General features: G+C 34.1%; 1 protein-coding gene across 1 annotated transcript in view; it reads left to right on the top strand.

Moving 5' to 3' along the window:
• The window catches only part of SCN2A (sodium voltage-gated channel alpha subunit 2), a 123,226-nt gene that overhangs the window by 13,464 nt on the left and 88,208 nt on the right, over positions 1 to 21,554 (top strand). Inside the window, exons 4-11 of the mRNA XM_074215819.1 lie at positions 1,565 to 1,654; positions 4,327 to 4,455; positions 4,928 to 5,019; positions 6,128 to 6,400; positions 12,193 to 12,256; positions 15,085 to 15,226; positions 15,364 to 15,570; positions 16,856 to 17,146. Coding sequence (XP_074071920.1) covers positions 1,565 to 1,654; positions 4,327 to 4,455; positions 4,928 to 5,019; positions 6,128 to 6,400; positions 12,193 to 12,256; positions 15,085 to 15,226; positions 15,364 to 15,570; positions 16,856 to 17,146 — 1,288 coding nt within the window. The remainder of the gene's footprint in view (positions 1 to 1,564; positions 1,655 to 4,326; positions 4,456 to 4,927; positions 5,020 to 6,127; positions 6,401 to 12,192; positions 12,257 to 15,084; positions 15,227 to 15,363; positions 15,571 to 16,855; positions 17,147 to 21,554) is intronic.

The raw sequence follows: 21,554 nt of genomic DNA, 5'->3' as shown, positions 1-21,554 counted from the left end.
AAGAAATTCCCACACCAATATAGTATTCAAGTTTGAAATAAGTTGAAAAGAATATGTCTGTGATAGGAGTCTCTATTTTTTAAAGTTGAAAAGAATAGATTTCTTGGGAGTAGAGAGAAAATTTTCATAAAATTATGCAATATTCTACATGATATAAATATTATAGATCTATATTAATTTCTTACTTTTTCTAATATCCATTTTCCTTAAAAAAAGAATCTTCAAGAATTTATTGTTTAGTTTAGATAAGGAAGATTGTTGTGCCATGTACTGTATGCTGACTCTATTACAAAATGAGAATAATGAACTAAAATAAAAGGAGATTATATATTGCATTGTATTTTTTAGAAAACCTTAATACTATAATTTCATCTCCTAATATCTAAATATTAAATAAAAGTTTCCTCTTATAAAGCTATAGTTATTTTTTAATCTGATTCTTTTACTGATTTTAATGTTAAGTCAAACTAGTACTGCATATTGTTTTAGGTTGTAGTGCCACCATGTGGTTGTTTCATATCAGTCTTTTATGTCTATTCTTTTATTTGAATTCATTTAAACTTTGTATTTGAATGAAAACCATAAAGTTCAGTGCCAGTTGAAATGAAACACTAATTATAGCACTGATTCAGTGCAGTCTCATTTTACAAAGTATTTTCCCTACCATACTCAACCTGTTTCATCCTAATATGTAATATTTGACCATTTGAAGTCAGAAGACTTAAGTTCAAATACAAGCTCTGCTACTTGACTTTTTCTCTTCCAGTCCTATGGTCCCAAGATTTGATTGTTTTGTGTAGTGTGACTGAATATTGTAATAGTTTATGAAAAAAGAAATAAAAAGACTTTTCACTTGTTTTATAAATTATTTTACAAAACAATTCGTTTTGCTTCCATCTTGAAAGCTTTTATAATTATGCCTAGATTTTCATCAATTGACTATATTTTACAGCAGTATTGAATTTCTTCCTACTATTTTTAATATAGAAGACAATTGCTTTGTCACCTTTTTACTGAATTTTGAGTCATGACTCCTTTATCTTTAACAGGTGAAGTAATACTAAACCCTGTTTTTCTATTCACATATGTAAAATAGAAAAGAACTAGAGTGGAGTTATATTTCTTATGATACAGAACTCAGGGTTTGGTAGATCTGCTTTGAACTCTATCCAGTATGGTTTTAATTTCATAAGCCCTGAAAAGACCTCAAAATATGAAAGCATTATCACTTCATTATAGGCCTCAAGGAAAACTTACTGACCTGATCTAACCTTTAAAATAACTGAAATTTATGAATCATTCACTGATTAATTGTTTGATTAGCAATTGGTTATCAAAATAGTCAAAATAATTGAACTGGACCCAAAGTGATTGCTATGGTGATATTTAAAAATAGCCTTTGTGAATATAGACTCAGCCATAGAGAAATCAAGAAAATACAAAAAAATGGTACAGTGATTATTAATAGTTTCTTACCTTTGAATTAGCAATAAGTGTTATTAGCATGATAGTGTGTGATAATAAGCTTTTCTGCTGTACATTGTGTTCCTTGACTATACTCTACTTTATTCAGCATGCTCATCATGTGCACTATTCTGACCAATTGTGTGTTTATGACCATGAGCAACCCACCAGACTGGACAAAGAATGTAGAGTAAGTAGAAACTAATTATTAATAACAATATAAATGTCCTTTTGACATCTTACTGACCTCATCATCCCACTTCTATAACTCAATCTTGAGTCTACATTCACTGAGTGATACTGAAACAGTTATGTGATTAGAACATATTAATTTCATAGAATTATAGCCCTATAGCTAGAAGGAATTTCAGAGGCTATCTAAGTTTACTTTTTTTTTGTCAGTGAGGAGATTGAAACCCAGGAAAGTCAAGTAACTTGTAGAAGATCATACTACTATTAAGCCTAAAAGTTTGAACACCACAGTCAATGTTCTTGTCATTGTGGGTCAAGGGCAGGAGTCCAGGAGTTGTGGGAGAAAGAAATGGAGGAAATGCTGTGATCCTGTTAGCAAGTCACATAAATAACAGCTTTTTCACTGGAATAGTTTTGTTCATAAAGATGGCAAAGTGTGGTGGAAAGGGTGAAAAAGTTCAAAGCTGTTACTTATCACATCTCTACCTAGAACAAATCAATCCATCTCTTAGATTATCTCCAAGTTCTGTCCAGTTCTAAGTTTATGAGCCTATGATGGTTTCATTTTCTTTTTTAAAGACCATTGGGGATGTATAAGGAGTAATATACATGCTCTGTAATAAAACAGCACCTGATTTCTCTATTTTGCTTTTTCTGAGCCCTAAAGTAAATTAATATTTTCCTAAGGAAAAAAAATGCTTCTGGAAGTCATAGGTGATACATCTTATTTTATGGACTTGAATAGTCCATTTATTCAAATAAAAATTATTAGTGGCTAACTGAAAGACTTTACTTGGTCTCAAGTTCAACAAGATTTTGTTTTTGTTGGAATTTCGTGATTACATAGTTTCCCTCCATGACTCTCAAAAAGAAAGATTCAGATGATTCACGTGTAAACAAGTTCATTTCTTAAATTTTTTACTTTCCTCTAACTATGTCTCTCCATAACTTTGCCCTTTTCTCCTTCTCGGGTTTTGGAGGATGAAGTGGCCTTTCCCCTTTCTCTTTTTTCATCTTCAGTCTTTCTCCATTTTCCTTATGTTTAAATTCATCTTAAAGTAATCTCTCTCCTAAGAAAATTTCCCCTTGCTATTCTCAAGCCAACAATGTAGTATATACATTAGACTGGAAGGTACCTTAGATATCATCTAATTCAACCTTCTTATTTTACAAAAGAAGTAATTAGAAGCCATCATCTTACCTCCTTCCCTTTACTGCTACACTTATAAGAATAATTTATATTTATCTCTATTAGTACACCATTTATTCATTTCTTAACCCCCTGGCTTTTGACTTTTGACCCTACCACTCTTGAAACCCTTCTGTCAAAACCGTGGACTACTTAATTGCAAGAATAGTCCTTTCCTAGATTTCTTTGACTTTTCTGCAACATGTGATTCTATTGACCAACCCTTCATTTTAGATCTTCTTTCTTCCTTTATCTGGTCTTTCTTGTTTCTTCTCTTACTTGTCTGATCATTCTTTATTCTCCATTACTGTTTATCTTTCACTTCCTCTTCTTCCTTCCCCAGTATCCTCCAATTCTCTGATCTAAATTTTTCTCATTTCTTTTTGCATTCTAAACCTTTAAAACTGAATTTATTCATATGGATTCAATTATCACCTCTATACAGATGATCATGGTATCTATGTATTTAGTGATAATATTTCCCCTGAATTGCAGTCTCACGTTTTCAAGTTCCTGCTGAATATCTTCCTTTGGTTATCTAGTTTTAAACAACATATCTTCTTTTCCTCTCAACTGTCTATTGATAATATTATCATTTTTCCAATCATTTAGGCTCAAAATCACACAGCAGTCTTTGACTTTTACCTCTCAGTCCATTGTCACATCCAAGCAAGTTAATTCTACAATATAATATTGTCATAAGGTTGAGTCCACAATTTTATTGCTTTCCATCTGTTCCCACTTTTCTATTCTCCCTAACATCCTTCTTGATGCCTCTCATTTAGGCTTATTTTTTAGTTATTTCTTAACTAGCATTCCTGATTCTAGTGTCTGCCCTCTTTAATGAATCCTTCACACCCTGGTAAGGGTGTCCTTCACCCCCCAGGCTTCCTAGTACTTAGTGACCAAATCCTCTTCCTGCTCAAATATATTGCCTGTAGGACAATATTCAAATGTCTTAGTTTGACATTGACTCCAGTTTTGCTTTCCAGGCTTTATTTCCCACTCCTACTTTTCCCCCTATATATGTACTCGGTGTCCCAGTTAAACCAGACTCTTCACTTTTCTTTGATCATAACCTCCTCTCTCCTGTCACTATGCTTTCATGCAGACCTCCCCATTCCGGAACTCTTGTTTCTCTTCCCTCTGACATCCTCCTTCAAAATCCAGTTATGTACTACCTCCACAGAACCTTCTCCCCAGCTCAAAGTCCTTTCTCCCTCCTCAGATTTCTTGTTGCAATATGTCTGCATCTTTTCTTTACTCTTACCAATTAGTATCTTGTTATCAAATTTATTATTTCTTCCTCTCTTATTTCTTTGGACCCAGAGACTGGATCATTCTTTTTCTTTTACATTTTTTACACCAAACCTTGTGTCTGGTTCACAGTAGACAATAGTTGTTCCCAGAATTGAATGGAAGTTTTAAGTGATATACTATCCTGTTATCCTTCAATGTTTAACTTGGCTATTTTCCTTCAGGTACACATTCACAGGAATTTATACTTTTGAATCACTTATAAAAATTCTTGCAAGGGGCTTCTGTTTAGAAGGTTTCACATTTCTTCGGGACCCCTGGAACTGGCTTGATTTCACTGTCATTACTTTTGCGTAAGTATTTTAACCATTTTTCAGTGGGGGAGGGGTAAATCTTTGGTGGTTGCCAATACTGTAGTCTTCTTTTAAGCTTTCTTCTATTAACAGAGCTAGCATTTACTAAGGAAAGTTAAGAGCATTTAATTTTCCCTTTCACCCTCCAAATAGGAATATATGTAGAAGGAGAGAGAAGAGAGGCCGTAAGAAATTATCTGCCATTCACTTAACTTTGTACTTTTAGTTGAAAATGAGTGATCCCTAGATCTCATCTAATTAAAATTACTATTTTGACTTAAAACTCCCAAATGACCAAATCAGATACCCTAAAAACAAAAATGATAGCAATGGATATCAATGCTATTTTTTTTCCTTAAAAATCAGGAATACCTAATAGCATTGTGAGGTAAACATTGAAAAGGTCTCAATGAAAGACCAACTCAAATTAACTTTTTCCAAAATTCTGAATAACTCTGGTTTAATTCTACAGGTATGTAACAGAATTTGTAAACCTAGGCAATGTTTCAGCTCTTCGAACTTTCAGAGTCTTGAGAGCTTTGAAAACTATTTCTGTAATCCCAGGTAAGAAGTGGACTGGTGTGAGGTGGTAGGCCCCCGATATCTCCAGCCGTTTCTTGTGTGCTGTCATTGTGTTTGTGTGTGAACTCCCCTATACAGATATGTGACAGAGTTTGTGGACCTGGGCAATGTCTCAGCGTTGAGAACATTCAGAGTTCTCCGAGCATTGAAAACAATTTCGGTCATTCCAGGTGAGAGCCAGGTTAAACACCGAGGCTGATTTTAGTTGCATTGAATTTGATATCACAGCTTTTCAGCATAAGCAGTGCTGCTTGTTACTTATTACACATATATATGTATATATAAATATTTAAAAAAGCAGGAATCAGGACATCAGATTTAATTTGATGTGATTCTTTGCTTTTTTAATATTAGCTTTCTTTCTTTTCTAAATCAGCCTTTGAGTTTAACCTATTTTTGCATGAGGCATTTGCAATATACAGCCTGTTTGGTTTGCATCTGACACCAAGCTTTCTTTTTTGACATAAAAACCAAACTATGAGGCTTTCATACTGATGCAAATTTGGCCATTTACTGCAGGCACATAGGGCTCAGACTTGCCATCATTATTGTAGATTTAATGAAATGATGAAAAAAATAGCATGGGTGTTGCATGGGCCTCAATTTTCAGATGTCTCCCTCCTCCAAACCTGGCATGGAGTATACATTAAAATGTAATCTCATCTCACATTCATCACTTTAATGTTTCATACTATTGTAGTCACATAAATTTTTTCTAAAGTCAGCTAAGAGTTTTTGGGAGTGAGGTATCTGTAAATAAAAGCAAACTGTTTACAGAGGGTTAATGTAATAGCATGAATAACAAAATCACTTGTTCTGCTGTAAGAAGATATATTTAGAAATATGCGATTTCCATTTCCATTTCTAATTTTCTGGTGAACATATATCGTTCAGCTTTTCATTCATTTTCACAAGCTAGCAGGCTTTTCATGAAAACATTACTTAGTCATAGACATGAAACTAATATAGTTGGCATTATGCATGAAAACTTTATTTTGCAGGACAAGCTCATGATGCTTTTGTAGGTTAAGTAACTTTTGAATTCATAATTAAGATCTTTTCCCTCTTTTTGTTTTTTTTCTTCTCATAGGATTGAAGACTATTGTGGGGGCTCTGATCCAGTCAGTGAAGAAGCTTTCTGATGTCATGATCCTGACTGTTTTTTGTCTGAGTGTATTTGCTCTCATTGGGCTACAGTTGTTCATGGGCAACCTGAGGAATAAATGTTTGCAATGGCCCCCTGATAATTCTACCTTTGAAATAAATATTACTTCCTACTTTAATAGCTCATGGGATGCAAATGGTACCTATTACAATAAGACAGTGAGCACATTTAACTGGGATGACTACATTGAGGACAAAAGTAAGATATTCTATTTTAACAATTACTAAATTCTTTATTGTTAAAAAAAATTAAATCCCACCAAAAATTATTTCTGTTGTAATGTAAGCTAAGAGATTCAAAACTTTAAATACACTTACTGAGAAAGAAGCAACATGTATACTAGATCAAAGCTAATCTAGAAGTCAAGAAGACTAAAGTTCTCTTCCCTTCCCTGACATATACAATCTCTGGGATCCTAGACAAGTATCTTGACCAATCAAGTGTTGATCAGTGTTGATCTAAGTTTTCTCACTGTGAGTTATCTATATTGATGAAATCACAGTTATAATCTGAAAGAAGAAATAGAAACAAAAATAAATTATCCATCTTCATCCCTTACCTATCCAAAAATATAATATTTTTGTTGTTCCTTATCAGTGATTCCTCATGCTACACCCTATTTATACCCTCCTTGAGTTATTCTTTTATCTTTTGGGTAATCCACAATCTTAGTTTCTCAGAGACTATAATTTTCCATGATTTACAGCAATAAAGCTTTGCAGAAAGATATTAGTGTTAGGAAAAAATGGCTTTTTGATTCAGGTAGAAGCTAAAGGTCATTTAAAAAAACTATAGGTATGTGAATACAATCCACTTTATAATCTCTTTCCTTTATAATTCTGGACCCAAATAATTATCTATCTATTGTTCTTGTCCAAGATGTGCAGATTTACGTAATAGAGTTGACACTTAATATAGTTGACAAAAATGAGTGTATTATATTCATTCTTTCACTTGTTTATCTCATTGTTTGTTTGTGAGTTAGTTCTACACATGTCCAAACTACATATAGTCTACACAATAGGCATTCTTTATCCACTTTTCTTTTCCTATATTGATAGTTAGACTAATCTGCTTTGAATGATTATGGATTCTTCTAGGGAAACCTAAAATATTCAGAGCAATATGCAATGAGCATCATTGCATGCTAGAGGCAATGTAAAAGATATCCCTGAAAAGTTGTATGATTAGGAAAGCAATTGAGAGGTAAGAAATTGATAGTCTACATGTATCCATATAATTTCAAGAGATCTGCTAGAAGGCCTCTACTTCCATGAGTGGATCCCACTTAAAGGATTTATAAGAGGACATGGGCAAGATTTTTACAGGATAAAAAAAATCTTGCTTAGAAAAGGCATGGGGGGCAGTGTAATGTTAAAGAGAGAACCCATATTATTAAAATCACAGATACAGCAAAGTATCTGGCTTCCAACTGAATCTGTTCTGTTCAGCTTTTTCAATGATCTCTGCTAAACCGAGTGCCTTTTTTGCAGTCCTCATTTTTCTTGAATGTTCTGTAATTTTAGATACAACTACCACTCCTTCTTCCTTAGTCTCTTTATACCTTTCTGTCCTCAGTCAACTTTATTGAATCATCATTCATGTCCCACTACCATGTGTCTCTCAAGATTGTTCTCCTGGCTTTTCTTCTCTTCTTCTTGGTAATCTTATTTGCTTCTATGGGTTCATTTGTCATCTCTGCAGATTACAACCAAAACTATAAATGTAGCCCTAGTTTCTCTCCTGTGCTTCAGGCAAGATTATCAGTTGCTTGCTATAGACATCTCTATACAAATTAAACACATCTGATATGGAACTCATTATTAACTCATATCTATCTTTCCTCCAAATTTTACTATGTATACTGTGGTCACCACAATCTTTTCCCTTTCTAAGATTTGAAACTTTGATATCAATCTCAACTCTATACTGTCTGCCCTCACCTGTCTCTAACATCCATTCACTTGCCAAACCTTAATTCTTCCTCTCTAACTTCTCTCAAACTGCCCCACTTCTCTTCACTACTGTAGTTTAGACCTCATCATTTTTCTCCTGAACTAGTTTCTTTGGTTTCCTGCTTTATTTTGCCTTCTCTCTCTAATTTATCCTCCCTATAGCTCCAAAAAAATATTCCTAAAGGACAGATATGTGCTCTGCTCCTTAGAAAACATACAACTTCCTTCCCTTGGTATTTAAATTGCTTCACAGTCTGGCTCTAGCTTGCCTTTCAATCAATCAGTCAACAAATCTTTATGAAGCAATGGCTATGTACCAGACTATCACCAGGCAGTGCTAAATGTTGAGCATGCACAATTAGAAATTAAATGACTTTTGACTTCATGGAGCTTACAGTCTATCCATGGGAGAATAACTCTGTATACATGGGGATGTACAAAATAGATACAAGACAATTTGGAAGGAGCAGGACCAGCAGCCAAAGGATAGGGAAAGGCTTCAGGGAGAATTTTGTGCTTGGATTCAGTATTGAAGGAAACTGGTAATTCTAAGAAGTAGAGTTGATAAGGGATGGATAACCATTGCAAAATCACAGAGAACTATGTGTGTGAGGAACAGTAAAAAGACCAGCTTGACTGGACTGAAATGAGATAATAGTTAATAAAACTAGAAAGGTAAGTTGGAATCATCTTGAGAAGGACTTTAAATGTTAACTAGAAGTTCATATTTCATTCTAGCAGTAATAAAGAGCTGGTAGAGTTTTATTGAAAATCAGAGTCCTCATACCTGCATTTTAGGAAAAATCACATTGATTAGAGCAGAGAAACACTGGAAGCAAAGAGACAAGTTAGATGGCCTTTCTAAAAGTCCAGGTGAGAGGTAATGGACAAGTAAGAACATGAACTAGGGTACTGGCTATGTGAATGAAAAGAACAGAGTATAGGCAAAAGGTGTTGTACAAATTGGAATTATAATATTTGACAACTAATTTGAAAGGTTGGATTAGTAGGAGTAAGGATGACAGCCACATTATGAACTTGGATGACTGTAAAAAAATGGTGATATCTTCATCAGAATTAAGTGGACATGTGAGTTTTAGGGTAAAAATCTTTAGGGTAAAAAAACAACTTTTCTTTTGGACATGTTGAGTTTGAGATGTCTACAGTAAATTGAGTTTGAAATTCTCAGTAGGTAGTTGGGTATATGGAATTGGAGCTCAGAAGAAAGATTAGGGCAGGATAAATATGGATCTAGGAATCATTCAGCATAGAGAGTATAATTAAATCTTTTGAAACTGATGATGAATATATACATATATGTGTATATATATATATATATATATATATATATATATATAAGATGAGAACATTGAACAGAATTTTGTAGTATATCTGCTATTGAATGTGTCATGATATAAATGAATAGCTTGAGGTATTAGCAATTAGACTGGTTAGAAGAAAAACCAATGAAAAGCAATATAGTGAAAATTTCGAGAGACTATCTAAGAGGATAAAGGATTCCACAGTGTCCTTAATTTTAGTGTCTTCCCTTTGTAATTAACTCCAATTTATACTGTATATATCTTGTTTTAACATAGTTACCTAACATATTGCTCTACCATTAGGAAAAAAAATCAAGAATATTGTTTTTTACCTTTCTTTGTACTTAATGCTACATGTCAGGAAGATAGAAAGTTATTTAATTAATACTTGATATGGAATCCTGCAGAGAACTTGAGGGTAAGAATTGGGAAGATACCATCAGATTAAGCAATTAATAGATCATTGGAGACTTTAGAGAAGGCTTTGGTTGAGTGATGGGATTGAAAAGAGTTAAGAAATGAATAATAGAAGAGGAAATAGAAATAAGAAGTATAGACATTGCCTCTTAGGAATTTCACTGAGAAAAGGAGAAGAGATACAGGATGATAACTTGAGGGGCTAATAAATTTTATGAGGGGGTGTTTTGAAAGGATAAAGAAGACTTGTTTAAGGGTAAGGAAGGACATTTATATAGGAGTCCCATCCTGTCATCTTCTCATCCCATCCCATTCCCTCATCTTTAAAAGATGAGGAAATTTAGGCCTAGAAAATTAAGTAACTTGATGAAGTTCTCACAAGCAATTAGCACCAGTTTCTCTAAGGTCGTCTGGATCCAAAGTCTGTGTTCTTTCCATTGTATCACACTCCCTGTGTCATAAATTCCATCTAAGTTCTCCTAGATGACCCAATTCCAAAGTTGAATATTAACATTATGAATTTTCTAATATATTTTATAGATGAAACTGAAACTCAGAAATTAAGCAACTTGTAACATTTTTTAATATGGCAGAAAAAAAATCAGTTTAGAACTGGTTGGTTGAGTCAATGGTGATGTATATATGTGGTCATGATGACTTTTACCTTTAACATTGGTATATAAAGACAGAGGTACTATTATCATGCTGGTAAAATCCAATTTTATATTCTATACATAAAACTATGTATTATGAATTCAGTCTTCAATTTATTCCTGATGTATACTCTTTAACAAATGGTTTTATCCTCTAACATTTTTCATATTTTACTATTCATGAGTATATATGAGTAAAGAGTTATCAAACAGTGTGGGAAGAGATTTAATGGAAGTCTTTCTTGTTAGGCACACACTGTCACAAAAAAAGAATGGTATAAAAAAAGTGAATAAATTTCAATTTAGAACTATTTTGAAAATTTCCTGCTATTGTTATACCTTTGTCTAGCTTTATTTCACTGCACCTATCTGTCAAAATTATCTCTTTGGCTCATATCCCACCATGGTCTTAGTTCCTCTATGGTAGATAATCTTTTATGTAATAGATATTTTTGGTAATGAAAATTATTATAAATTCATTGTATATCCATTATGATTCTTCCTTATCACAGATATTATCTATGCCATTTCCCATTTAAAGGACCCCTTCAGTAAGAAGCCTAAGACCTTTAAATTTTTTCTCTAGATTTTTCAGTTTTTTTTAGCCTATTTCTATTAACCTTTTGCTTTTGGTACTATTCACTTAATCCAGTATGCCATTCATGATTTAAATGTTTCTACAACCATATCCTTGGAAGCTCATGAAGTGATATCACATACTCTCACCACTGATTTTAGGATTGGAAAGATCAGTAAAGGTTATACTGGGAGAAATGGGATCAGTTTTAGTAACAGTGGGATTTGCTTCCACACTACAAAGTCTATAAAAAGCTTTTTTTTTTTTATAAACCACCTCCTTTGAATAGACTTTAAATGCTCCAATGTTATTTAACCTTAATTTTGTCACAATTAAGTTATGAGGGTGGGGTGAGAGGGGGTATGAGATGTGGTGGGTTGGTAAGAAGGTAGATAGAAAAAGTGTCAGAATTTTATTGCTTTAGGTCACAGTTTGCTAATCATATACCTTGAAAAAAATTACCCAATGTACCCTGGAAGTATATATTCATAAAGAAGCAAATTTGTCTTTTCAGTTTTAGAGGGATCAATTTTTTATTTGTAACTTCATTAAAAGACAAAAAAGCGCCACTACCCACTACAAATCTGAAGTGGGGGAATTTGGAGGAATCAGGGAGGTAGTATGTTCAAATCCATTTATACATACAGCTTTAAAAAAATATGAAGTAATCCTTTTTGTTGCATAAGTATATTTTAATAGCAGCTAGGCTTCCCCTCCCACCTTTTGAGCCAAGAAAAGGATTTTGAATTAATAGTTCTGTCCTATTTTGTTTTTTTCTTGGAGCAGTTGTTTTTAGGATTAGTTTTGGTTTAGGTTTAGCAACAAATTTATGTTTGATGTGGTATGACTTGTTTTGATATTGATTTTCCAAAGTTTGATTGGTTAGCAAATATACTGACATTGTTTCTGTGTAAATTCTGATCTTTAATAAAATCACAATATTACACAGAATTTTGTTCCTTTTCATTTTTCTCCATTCTCTTGAAATAGAAAAAAATTATGACATTGAATATTTGATATATTGACTTTCATTTTTATAACTTTTTATTTTCTATTCCTTAATCAGGTCATTTTTACACTTTGGAAGGGCAAAATGATGCATTGCTTTGTGGTAACAGTTCTGATGCTGGGTAAGAAATTCTTTCCTATCATGTCTTACCATCCTATGTCATCTACCTAGAATAATCCTCCCATTGCCTATCCACAAGGCTATCATTTTTCATCTCACAAAATTCTCAGAATGGGTGGATGGAGTATGAATTTGCACCTCTTTCAAAAATTCATGTCCAGCAATTACTAAACCTAATTGTTCATGTCAAATCTATCAAATAAATACAATGAAAAACAAAAAGAGAAAAACCAAAATGAGTCATAGGATGTAGGTTGTTTCTGTTCAGGTTTCATATTCATGGTATTATCTAGTGCTGTATTGTGTTATACTAGAATGCAAAGTCTTAGAAGATCCTGCCTGTTCCTGAGCTGTAATCTATTAAGCATAACACATTATGATTTATTTATAATAGTAACCCACCTTGATGGGTATATACAGTTTGCAAAATTCTTTCCTCAGCCCTATGAAGGAGATTATATAAAATTTTATTGGTCTTCCTCTTAACAGATAAGCAAAGTGTTCAAAATTTCAGTGACTTGCCCACAGTCATACAACTTATAACTTTTAGAACTGGTTTCAAAAATAGGTCTTTTGGGGTGTCTAGGTGGCACAGTGGATAGAGCATGAGCCCTGGAGTCAGGAGTACCTGAGTTCAAATCCAACTTCAGACACTTAATAATTTCCTAGCTGTGTGGCTTTGGGCAAGCCACTTAACACCATTTGCCTTGCAAAAACCTAAAAAAAAAATAGGTCTTTCAACTCCAAGTCCAATGTTGGACCAGCTAGGTAATGCAATAGTTAGAATTCTGGGTCTGGGGAAAGGAAAGATCAGAGATTAAATGTAGCAAGTTACTTAACTGCTCTCTGCCTTACAGTTTTCTCATCTGTAAAATGGGCACCTCCTTTCCAGGATTTTTAAGAGGATTAAATGAGATAATAATTGTAAAGCACTTATCACAGAGTTCTATAGAAATATTAATTATTATTATTATTATAGCTAATTATAAGAAGAGGAGAACAGAATCATTTCTATCAGGGCCAGATTTCCATTTGGAAAGATTCTATTTTTTTTTTAACATTTAATCCAGTTCAGCTCAACCAATATTTATTAAGATCTTTCTACATACAAGGGACTCTACAAGACTTTGAGAGATTCAGAGATGAATGTGATAACACCCTTCCCCCACCCAAGCTCCAAACCACTAATGCTTTAATATCTGTCAGTTCAGGATCTAGTTCCCCTGTTTATTAGAGAAAATTGTTAAGTTTTTAGTGTAAGCTTTTGCATCTTTAAAACTGACAAACAGAACAAATCAAAATTGTTCTGATGATGGTCCAGACTTTAGAAAATGGTGGGAGGGGAAATGCTTTAGTGCAAATTAAGTTTAAAAATGTGTCATAGGTATTTTTTTGGAGGGGTGGGGGAGAGCCACTTGTCAAACATTTGCCAGCATACTACTGCCTATGTCAAAATTACTTCCGGCAGAAGGGCATAATTTGATTTATCCATTAAAATGGCAAAGAAGGAAGGAAACATGCCTTTATTAAGCATCTACTATGTACTACACAGAAATATTTCATTAGTCCTCACAACTCGAAAATACAGATATTATTATCTCATTTACAAAAGAGAAAACAGGAAGGATTAATGAGAATGTGAATCTGAGACATAAGAGTACATACATCCAGTGAAATAGAGGGTACTTCCCTTGAGTGGATCATAGTACTAATAGTCTCATGAATAGGACTGTCAGGGATATACATGAGATGAGATAGAAGGTAGGCTATCGCTTTTCATCTATTGCTCTAACACAGGCCTTCTTGTCCTTGACTTAACTACTATCTACTTTTCTATAGGACTATTCTCAGGAGTCTAGAAAGGGTGTAAGAGGAAAATGCCATTTCTTAAGATTTTTCAGTTTTGTTAAAAAGAGAGGTTTTTTAATATGAATCTGAATCTAAAGTTGTTGTTTTGGTCCATTCTAGTAAGTGTTATCATTAATATGTGGTCATTTAGTATGATGTGCCCTTCTGACATTTTCAAGTAAAGTCAAATCACATAGTACAAAGTCATATTTCCCTATACTTAATTATCAGGTCCCAGGGGAATAAAAAGCAGGGTGTTTTAATCTATTAGTGAAAATATCATCTTCAGGGTGGCTAGGTGGTGCAATAACTAGAGCACCAGCCCTGGAGTCAGGAAGACCTGAGTTCAAATTTGATCTTAGACACTTAATAATTACCTAGCTGTGGGACCTTGGGTAACCCCATCGCCTTAAATAAATAAAATTAAAAAAAAAAGAAAATGTCATCTTCACAAAGAAATACATTACTATATTACTGATACATTAAGGAACATTGAGTATTAAAGTGACCGAAGATAAAAATCTGGTATCAAACTGTCTTAGTTATTCAAGAGTTTTAAGAATTTAAAAACCTAAAACTATATTTTGTGCAGGATGAAATGAGGTAAACGAAGAGAATTCTTGTGGCAGTAAGGCAGCAAGGTAGTGCAGTGAAGAGATCACTGGGTCTGGAGTCAAGAGAGACCTGAATTCAAATTTTATCTCAGAGATGACTAGTTGTGTGACCCTGGATAAGTCACCTAACTCCAGATCTGCCTCAGTTTCCTAATGTAAAATGGGGATAATAGCACCTCTGAGCATTGCTGAAAAAATCAAATGAGATGATAAATTTGAAGTACTTAGCACAGTGCCCATAAAAGCTTGTTTCTCCTTCCCTTCCCCTTCTGTAAATTTGTCATGTAAAAGCAATTGAACAAATAGAAATCAACAAACGATGTTCTGATAAATGTAATTCCCCTCTTGTCGTCGAATCTTATTGCAGCCAGTGTCCAGAAGGTTACATATGTGTGAAAGCTGGCAGAAACCCCAACTACGGCTATACAAGCTTTGACACCTTCAGCTGGGCTTTCTTGTCCCTGTTTCGTCTGATGACTCAGGACTTCTGGGAAAATCTTTATCAGCTGGTGAGATCTAAGTTAAATCAATGACTTTCAATGACTAAAAATGTAATGATGAGATCAAATCAGAGATAACCCTTTTCTTAGAAGGCATACGGGCAGTAAACCATCCCCCCCCAACACCCCCTTTTTGTTTATCTCAGACTCTCCGGGCAGCTGGCAAGACCTACATGATATTCTTTGTCCTGGTGATTTTCTTGGGCTCTTTCTACCTTATCAATTTGATCCTGGCTGTGGTTGCCATGGCCTATGAGGAGCAGAATCAGGCCACCTTGGAAGAGGCAGAGCAGAAGGAAGCTGAGTTTCAGCAAATGTTAGAACAGCTCAAGAAGCAGCAGGAAGAAGCCCAGGTAGGTCAAGTGGTTAAGGAAGTTGTAGCTTCCTTCTCTGCAACATCCTCAGATAGCCCAGGAAACATATCATGATAATGGGAATGGTGAAGACCTAGTCACTGTTTCTGGTTCTTTATTCTGCTCAGTTCTAGGAGTAGAAGCTGGACATATATAAATTGTGTCATTCTGATTTATGACATCTTTCCCCCATTCCTGATAACTCCATGCTTGTGATCATAATAACATTCACAATGAGAAAAAATATGGTTCATTATTGTTTGAAGGCAAATTCTTAGAAATTTAGTCACATATATATATATATTTGCTATTGAATATGTATTGCTTTTTAACACTGAGTACCTTAAAATGCATATTGACAGAACTAATGAAAAAAGCTTGTTCAATAATGAAGGTGCTTAACAGCTTGTAGCCTTAGCTTTTCAAATACCGTACAATCATTAATTAGCTAAGCCACATAAACTCCTACAATCTTGATTACCCTAATATATATGATCTGTAGTTTGTCTTTGTTGTTATCCTATACTGGAAGCCCTCAATTTATCCGTTCAAACTGAAATGCATTTATTCAGTAGAATAAAAATATTTTTGTCAGAATTAAATAGTATTAATTTGTGCTACCACTAAAAGTAGACTGTTTTTAAATGAATGAATGGCAAAAAGGTAAGCACTCACTAGGTTCATAATTATAGGGAACAGAGAGGTTCATTAAGGAAGCTATTTGCCTTTTATGACATGTATTTAAAAACTAGCAAAGGTTGAGCTTATTCTTTTTATAATTGTAGTGTCTTGGCTGTATCAAAAATCATTTTACAATATGATATGACTAGTCTCTTCTTGAGATTCTTTTCAAGACTATATATAAGCTTCTGTAAAATTCCTTGACTTACCAGGCTTAAAACACTTTTATATACATTATCTCATTTAATCCTTTTTGCTACCCCATCAGGTATGTGATGCAAGTATTCCCCATTTTACAGATGAGGAAACTGAGGGTCATAATGGCTAAATGACGTTCCTATTGTCATACAACTAGTAAGACACAGTCAAGAGTCAAATTTATGCCTTATGGCTCTTAAATCCAATATTTTTCTTCCTATTGCTTGTCTATATTTGGTTAGATCAGTATTTACTACTGTGTTGCATTTTTCATTAATAAAATTAAAAATATATACATTTTATATGATAGTACTAATGGTGCTAATGTTAAAGAAAACAATTATCAAGATATTTTCAAAAAAGCATTTTTGCATACTACTACCTTATATACTTTATCTTCTACTAGGCAGCGGCAGCAGCAGCATCTGCAGAATCGAGAGAATTCAGTGGAGCTGGTGGGGTAGGGGGCTTCTCAGAGAGCTCTTCAGAAGCATCAAAGTTGAGCTCAAAAAGTGCAAAAGAAAGGAGGAACCGGAGAAAGAAAAAGAAACAGAAAGAACAGTCTGGAGAAGAAGAGAAACAAGAAGAGGAATTCCACAAATCTGAATCTGAAGATAGCATCAGAAGGAAAGGTTTTCGTTTTTCCATTGAAGGAAATCGCCTGACCTATGAGAAGAGGTTCTCTTCTCCCCATCAGGTACAAAGTTTTGAATGGGGAATTTGTATATTAGTACCAGAATGAGGGATTTCTTAGAGAGTTTTGTTTGTTTATTTATTTGTTATTAAAGACTAGGACTTTCTATCTTGGCCATGCAGAAAGTGCAGGGGCTCCTCTAAGGCCCACTCCTACTCTGATTGACTCAAGAGCTATGGACCTGTTATGTTTTCCACTTTGGCTCAGTTTTGCCCTCCTTAAGCAACCTGCTTCCTCTGCCCTCCCTTCTCTCCCATCCCAATTCATGGAGGCCTATCATGTTAATACTTAACTTAGGGTGGACCTAGAGCAACTTAGCCTGTTGTGTATCAGAACTCCAGCTCAAGAGACAGTTCTGCCTCTGCCTCCACCTCCTGGTGGCAGCAGGTCTAACCAGGGGTTCCTACCACACAAAGCAATAACTTTTAGTATTTTGGTGTACTCAGGATAATGTTGCCAGATTGATATTTGTTGTCATTGGGGCAGCTAGATGGCACAGTGGATAGAGCACCAGCCCTAGAGTCAAGAGGACCTCAGTTCAAATCTGGCCTCAAACACTTAATAATTACCTAGCTGGGTGACCTTGGGCATCCTTAACACATTAACTTGCAAAAAAAGGAGGGGGGGAGATTTGTTGTCATCAGCTTGAAGAATGTGTTTAGTGAATAAACTTAATAAGAAATTTTAGAGTTTGGGTATTTGGAAACCACAGGTTTTACTGAGGTCATCTTTTTTGAAGTTACTTTGTCTACAGAGTATGCAGATTAGATATGTGTTTCAGAGCTCTCCACCTCCTGTTGTCAGTGCCGCCACTTTGCTCTGGTCTGATGATGAGTGCCAAGGCTCCCCCTGCTCCTTCAATTGTACTCTTGGAAGCTAACAATTTCAAATCCTCTCTTTTTACCTACTATGTGCTAAGCACTTTACAAATGAGATTGCACTGGATCCTCACACAGCTCTGGGAAGAGATGCTGTTGTCTCAATTGTACAGACAAGGAAATTGAGGCAAACAGGTGAAATGACCAGGGCCACATAGCTAATAAGTATCTGATCTTCCACTCTATGCTCTCTCTACCACTGATCTGCATAGTGCAAAAAGTCAGTCATCAGGCATTTATTAAGAGACTACTATGTGCTAAAAGCTCATTACTAGATTACTAGTATCTGGTACCAGAAAGGGACATCGAGTCGTCTATCTGTTGTTTGCATCTTCAAAAATGAACTCTTCTTTTTAATCTGCCATTGAGAAGTAGGGAAATGGGAAATAATTCTAATGATGTACCCAAAACACTATGTAATTGAAATTCCAAAGAAAATTATACTTTAGGAAACTTAGAATTTTAGACAAAGAGTAACATTTTCATGAGTTGCATCACACTGGGAATGTCACTTACCCCCCTTGTGATCCAGGCAGCTCCCTCCAACATTGCTCCTGAGTGATTAGACGTTTGTAGTGCATTGGCAAGGAGAGTTCACATAACAAGAGCTCCCTACACTAATGAATAATTCCATGGATGGGAATTGAAAAAGGGATTTCTATTCATAGAAATCTAGAGAATGTCTTTAAAAAACTCTCAGGATTTTTACATTTAGATTTCTTCTAAAAGATGTATAACCAGGAGTCCTAATATTCCCTAGGATAACCTCTTTACTTTCTCATATACATAATCTTATGTTTCCTTAAGCATAATACATATGTGTGTTTGCGTGCGTGTGTGTGTGTGTATGTGTGTGTGTGTGTACTTTGTAAATTAATGAGTTTTCTGTGGAAGTTGCTTAAAATATAAGATAAAATGATATTCTGGAATTGAACTTTACTTCCACCTTATAATGGACTATTATTTAAATCAACTGTCTACATTTTCTAATTATCATTTTTCCTATTTTGCAATAGTTATGATTATATTAGTAATTATTTAAGTTCTAAAATGTGGAAACTCCCCAATATCAAATCCCCTAAGAATAAATGTGCCTTACAGAAAGTCAAGCTTCTATCCTGGTTAAGATTCACCTACACATGAGAGCCTCTGTTATTTGCCATTAGCTTCTTCCTAGACCTAGAATCCTGTCTGATACAACCTTACATAAGCTTATATCCTCCCCCGGCTATGCCTTACCTAAACTTGAGAGGCAATATGGGACAGTAGCAAATAAGCTGTATTTGGCCACAATAGATCTGCCACTTACTATCTGTGTGACTTTGAGCAAGTTATTTGACCTCTCTGTGCCTCAGTTTCCTTGTCTGTAATATGAAATTATTGGATTAGATGATCTTGAAGGCCTCTTCCAGTTTTCAAGTTATGATCCTATAATTACTGACCTTCCCTTATGAGATCATATAAGTTAGTATTTTACTCATAGCTCCAATTATTCACCAGCTCATATCAAATACTTATTCTTTTTGTATAATTTCTGCTGCATTCTATTCATTAATAAGGGTGTTATTATAGTCATTATAATTGTTATGGTAGAAATTGTGTTGTGATAATAATGTCCTCAATAGAAGGCCGTGGATGCTAAAGGATTGTTGATTTAATTATGTGAAGATGCTTCTGGTGACTGTACTTTTTAAAAAAAAACACTTTATCTGAGCCTAGACATGAATTAGATTCATAAAAAATAATCATCTCATCTCTTTTTACAAGTGAGCCAAGTTTTTACCAACCCTTTTCATATTAATCAATACCCTGAAAATGCTTCCTCTGATAACACTATCAGAAGCTAAACAAAGAGAACCAAAGTCATGGACTACATTTTCAGTTTTATTTTATTTTTAATTTATGAGATAAAATAAGCATTTCCATTACATAGTAAAGCAAAAAAGATGATTACACATGAAGGTGAAAATCTACTGTGTACAATTTGCTATTCCTTTTAAATATACAACAAAATTTTCATGTAAATTTCTTTCTTTTTTTCCCCTCCCCCATCACATCCCATTTTCAATTTTCATTAAAAGCCTTGCTTTTCTTGGTTCAATTCAAAGTATAATTCCATTCAGAGTATGATTCCAAACAAGTTTCCAGTTTCTTTTGATTACTTTAGTTGTAGTCTATCCTCAATAACATAGCTCATCCATTTTTTCTTAATCAAATTTTATTTTTTCAGTTAAAAAGTATTTATTATCTCTTTTTCCCCATACCTATCTTCCCCAAAATATCAACAAAAGTTTAAAACCCTTGTAACAAATGTATAGTAAATATAAGCAAATTTTCATACTGATCATATTCAAATATGACTTAAATTTTGATATGATAAAAACTTAAGACATTTTAGACAGTTTAGCATTTCTAAATCGAAGTTTCTTACCATGTTAAAAAATGCCATAGAACTTTCATAACTTTTTTCAACAGTTTCTGTATCATTCTCAAATCTTTCATTCCATGATCTACAATCTTAATACCTTATCCCCTACATTATTCCTCTAGCTTCTCCAAAGGTCACAAATCTTTGTAAAATCAATTTATTATGTAAACATGACTAAGTGAAGACTATTTAGTGGCAGAAAATGAGGAGAATATGAAAATTGTTAATATTGTTGATAGTTTAGGACAGGGTGGGGAATGAATAGGCTGTGGGCCATTATAAGGTCTGTGAAATCAAGCCAGCCCCAGGCAAGACTCAAAACTCAATAAATCTAGGAGCTTTTTTAGGGGATGAATTAATTAAATGTTTGTTTAAGTATAGCCTGAGACTGATGTTATAAATATCCAAATGTCCCTTGGTAGAAAAAAGATCCCCCCACCAATGGTTTAAGAGTTTGGGTTAAATAACTACATCCTACTTGACCATTCTAAATGATGTATCATCTAAGAGGTCAGCAAACTGTTGCCTATTTTACATGTATGATTCATGAGCTAAAATGGTTTTTACATTTTTAAATATAGCTTTATCATATTTTAAAATGTAAAAAACTTAATCTTAGTTTCCAAGCTATATAAAAATAAGCACTGTGACAGATTTGGCCATTGTTCCATTTGATCATTGTTCTAAAGTGAGAAATATTTACTGAAAGCTACTTGAAGGGTGGTATTAGAGAAAAAGTATATCTTTTTTAGCAGCTTAGTCAATTGAGGAAAGGTACTTTATTTGGAAACATTTATCTGATGCTTTACAGTTTATTTTCTAGGGTTTTAATTTCCCACACATAAATAGATTTCTGATCCTTTGAATTTCACTTGAAATGTGAAATTTTCCTCTTATTTTCTATTTGGGTCATAGCTTTTGGTTTCTATGGAAATGATATTCATTTCAGAAACAAAATGATGATATCAGGTGGGCAATAAGCTCTAAGGCTGATGAATGCTATACAAATTCAATTTACATGCAAATGTCATATGTACATTATGCCCTTTGGGGGCAATATTTCACTTCTGAATCTTAAATAATTTTACAGAGTGTTTTATTACTC

The sequence above is a fragment of the Macrotis lagotis genome, chromosome 1 (genome assembly GCF_037893015.1).
Source record: "Macrotis lagotis isolate mMagLag1 chromosome 1, bilby.v1.9.chrom.fasta, whole genome shotgun sequence".
Classification (NCBI taxonomy): domain Eukaryota; kingdom Metazoa; phylum Chordata; class Mammalia; order Peramelemorphia; family Peramelidae; genus Macrotis; species Macrotis lagotis.
This window is presented reverse-complemented; position numbering and strand designations above follow the sequence as displayed.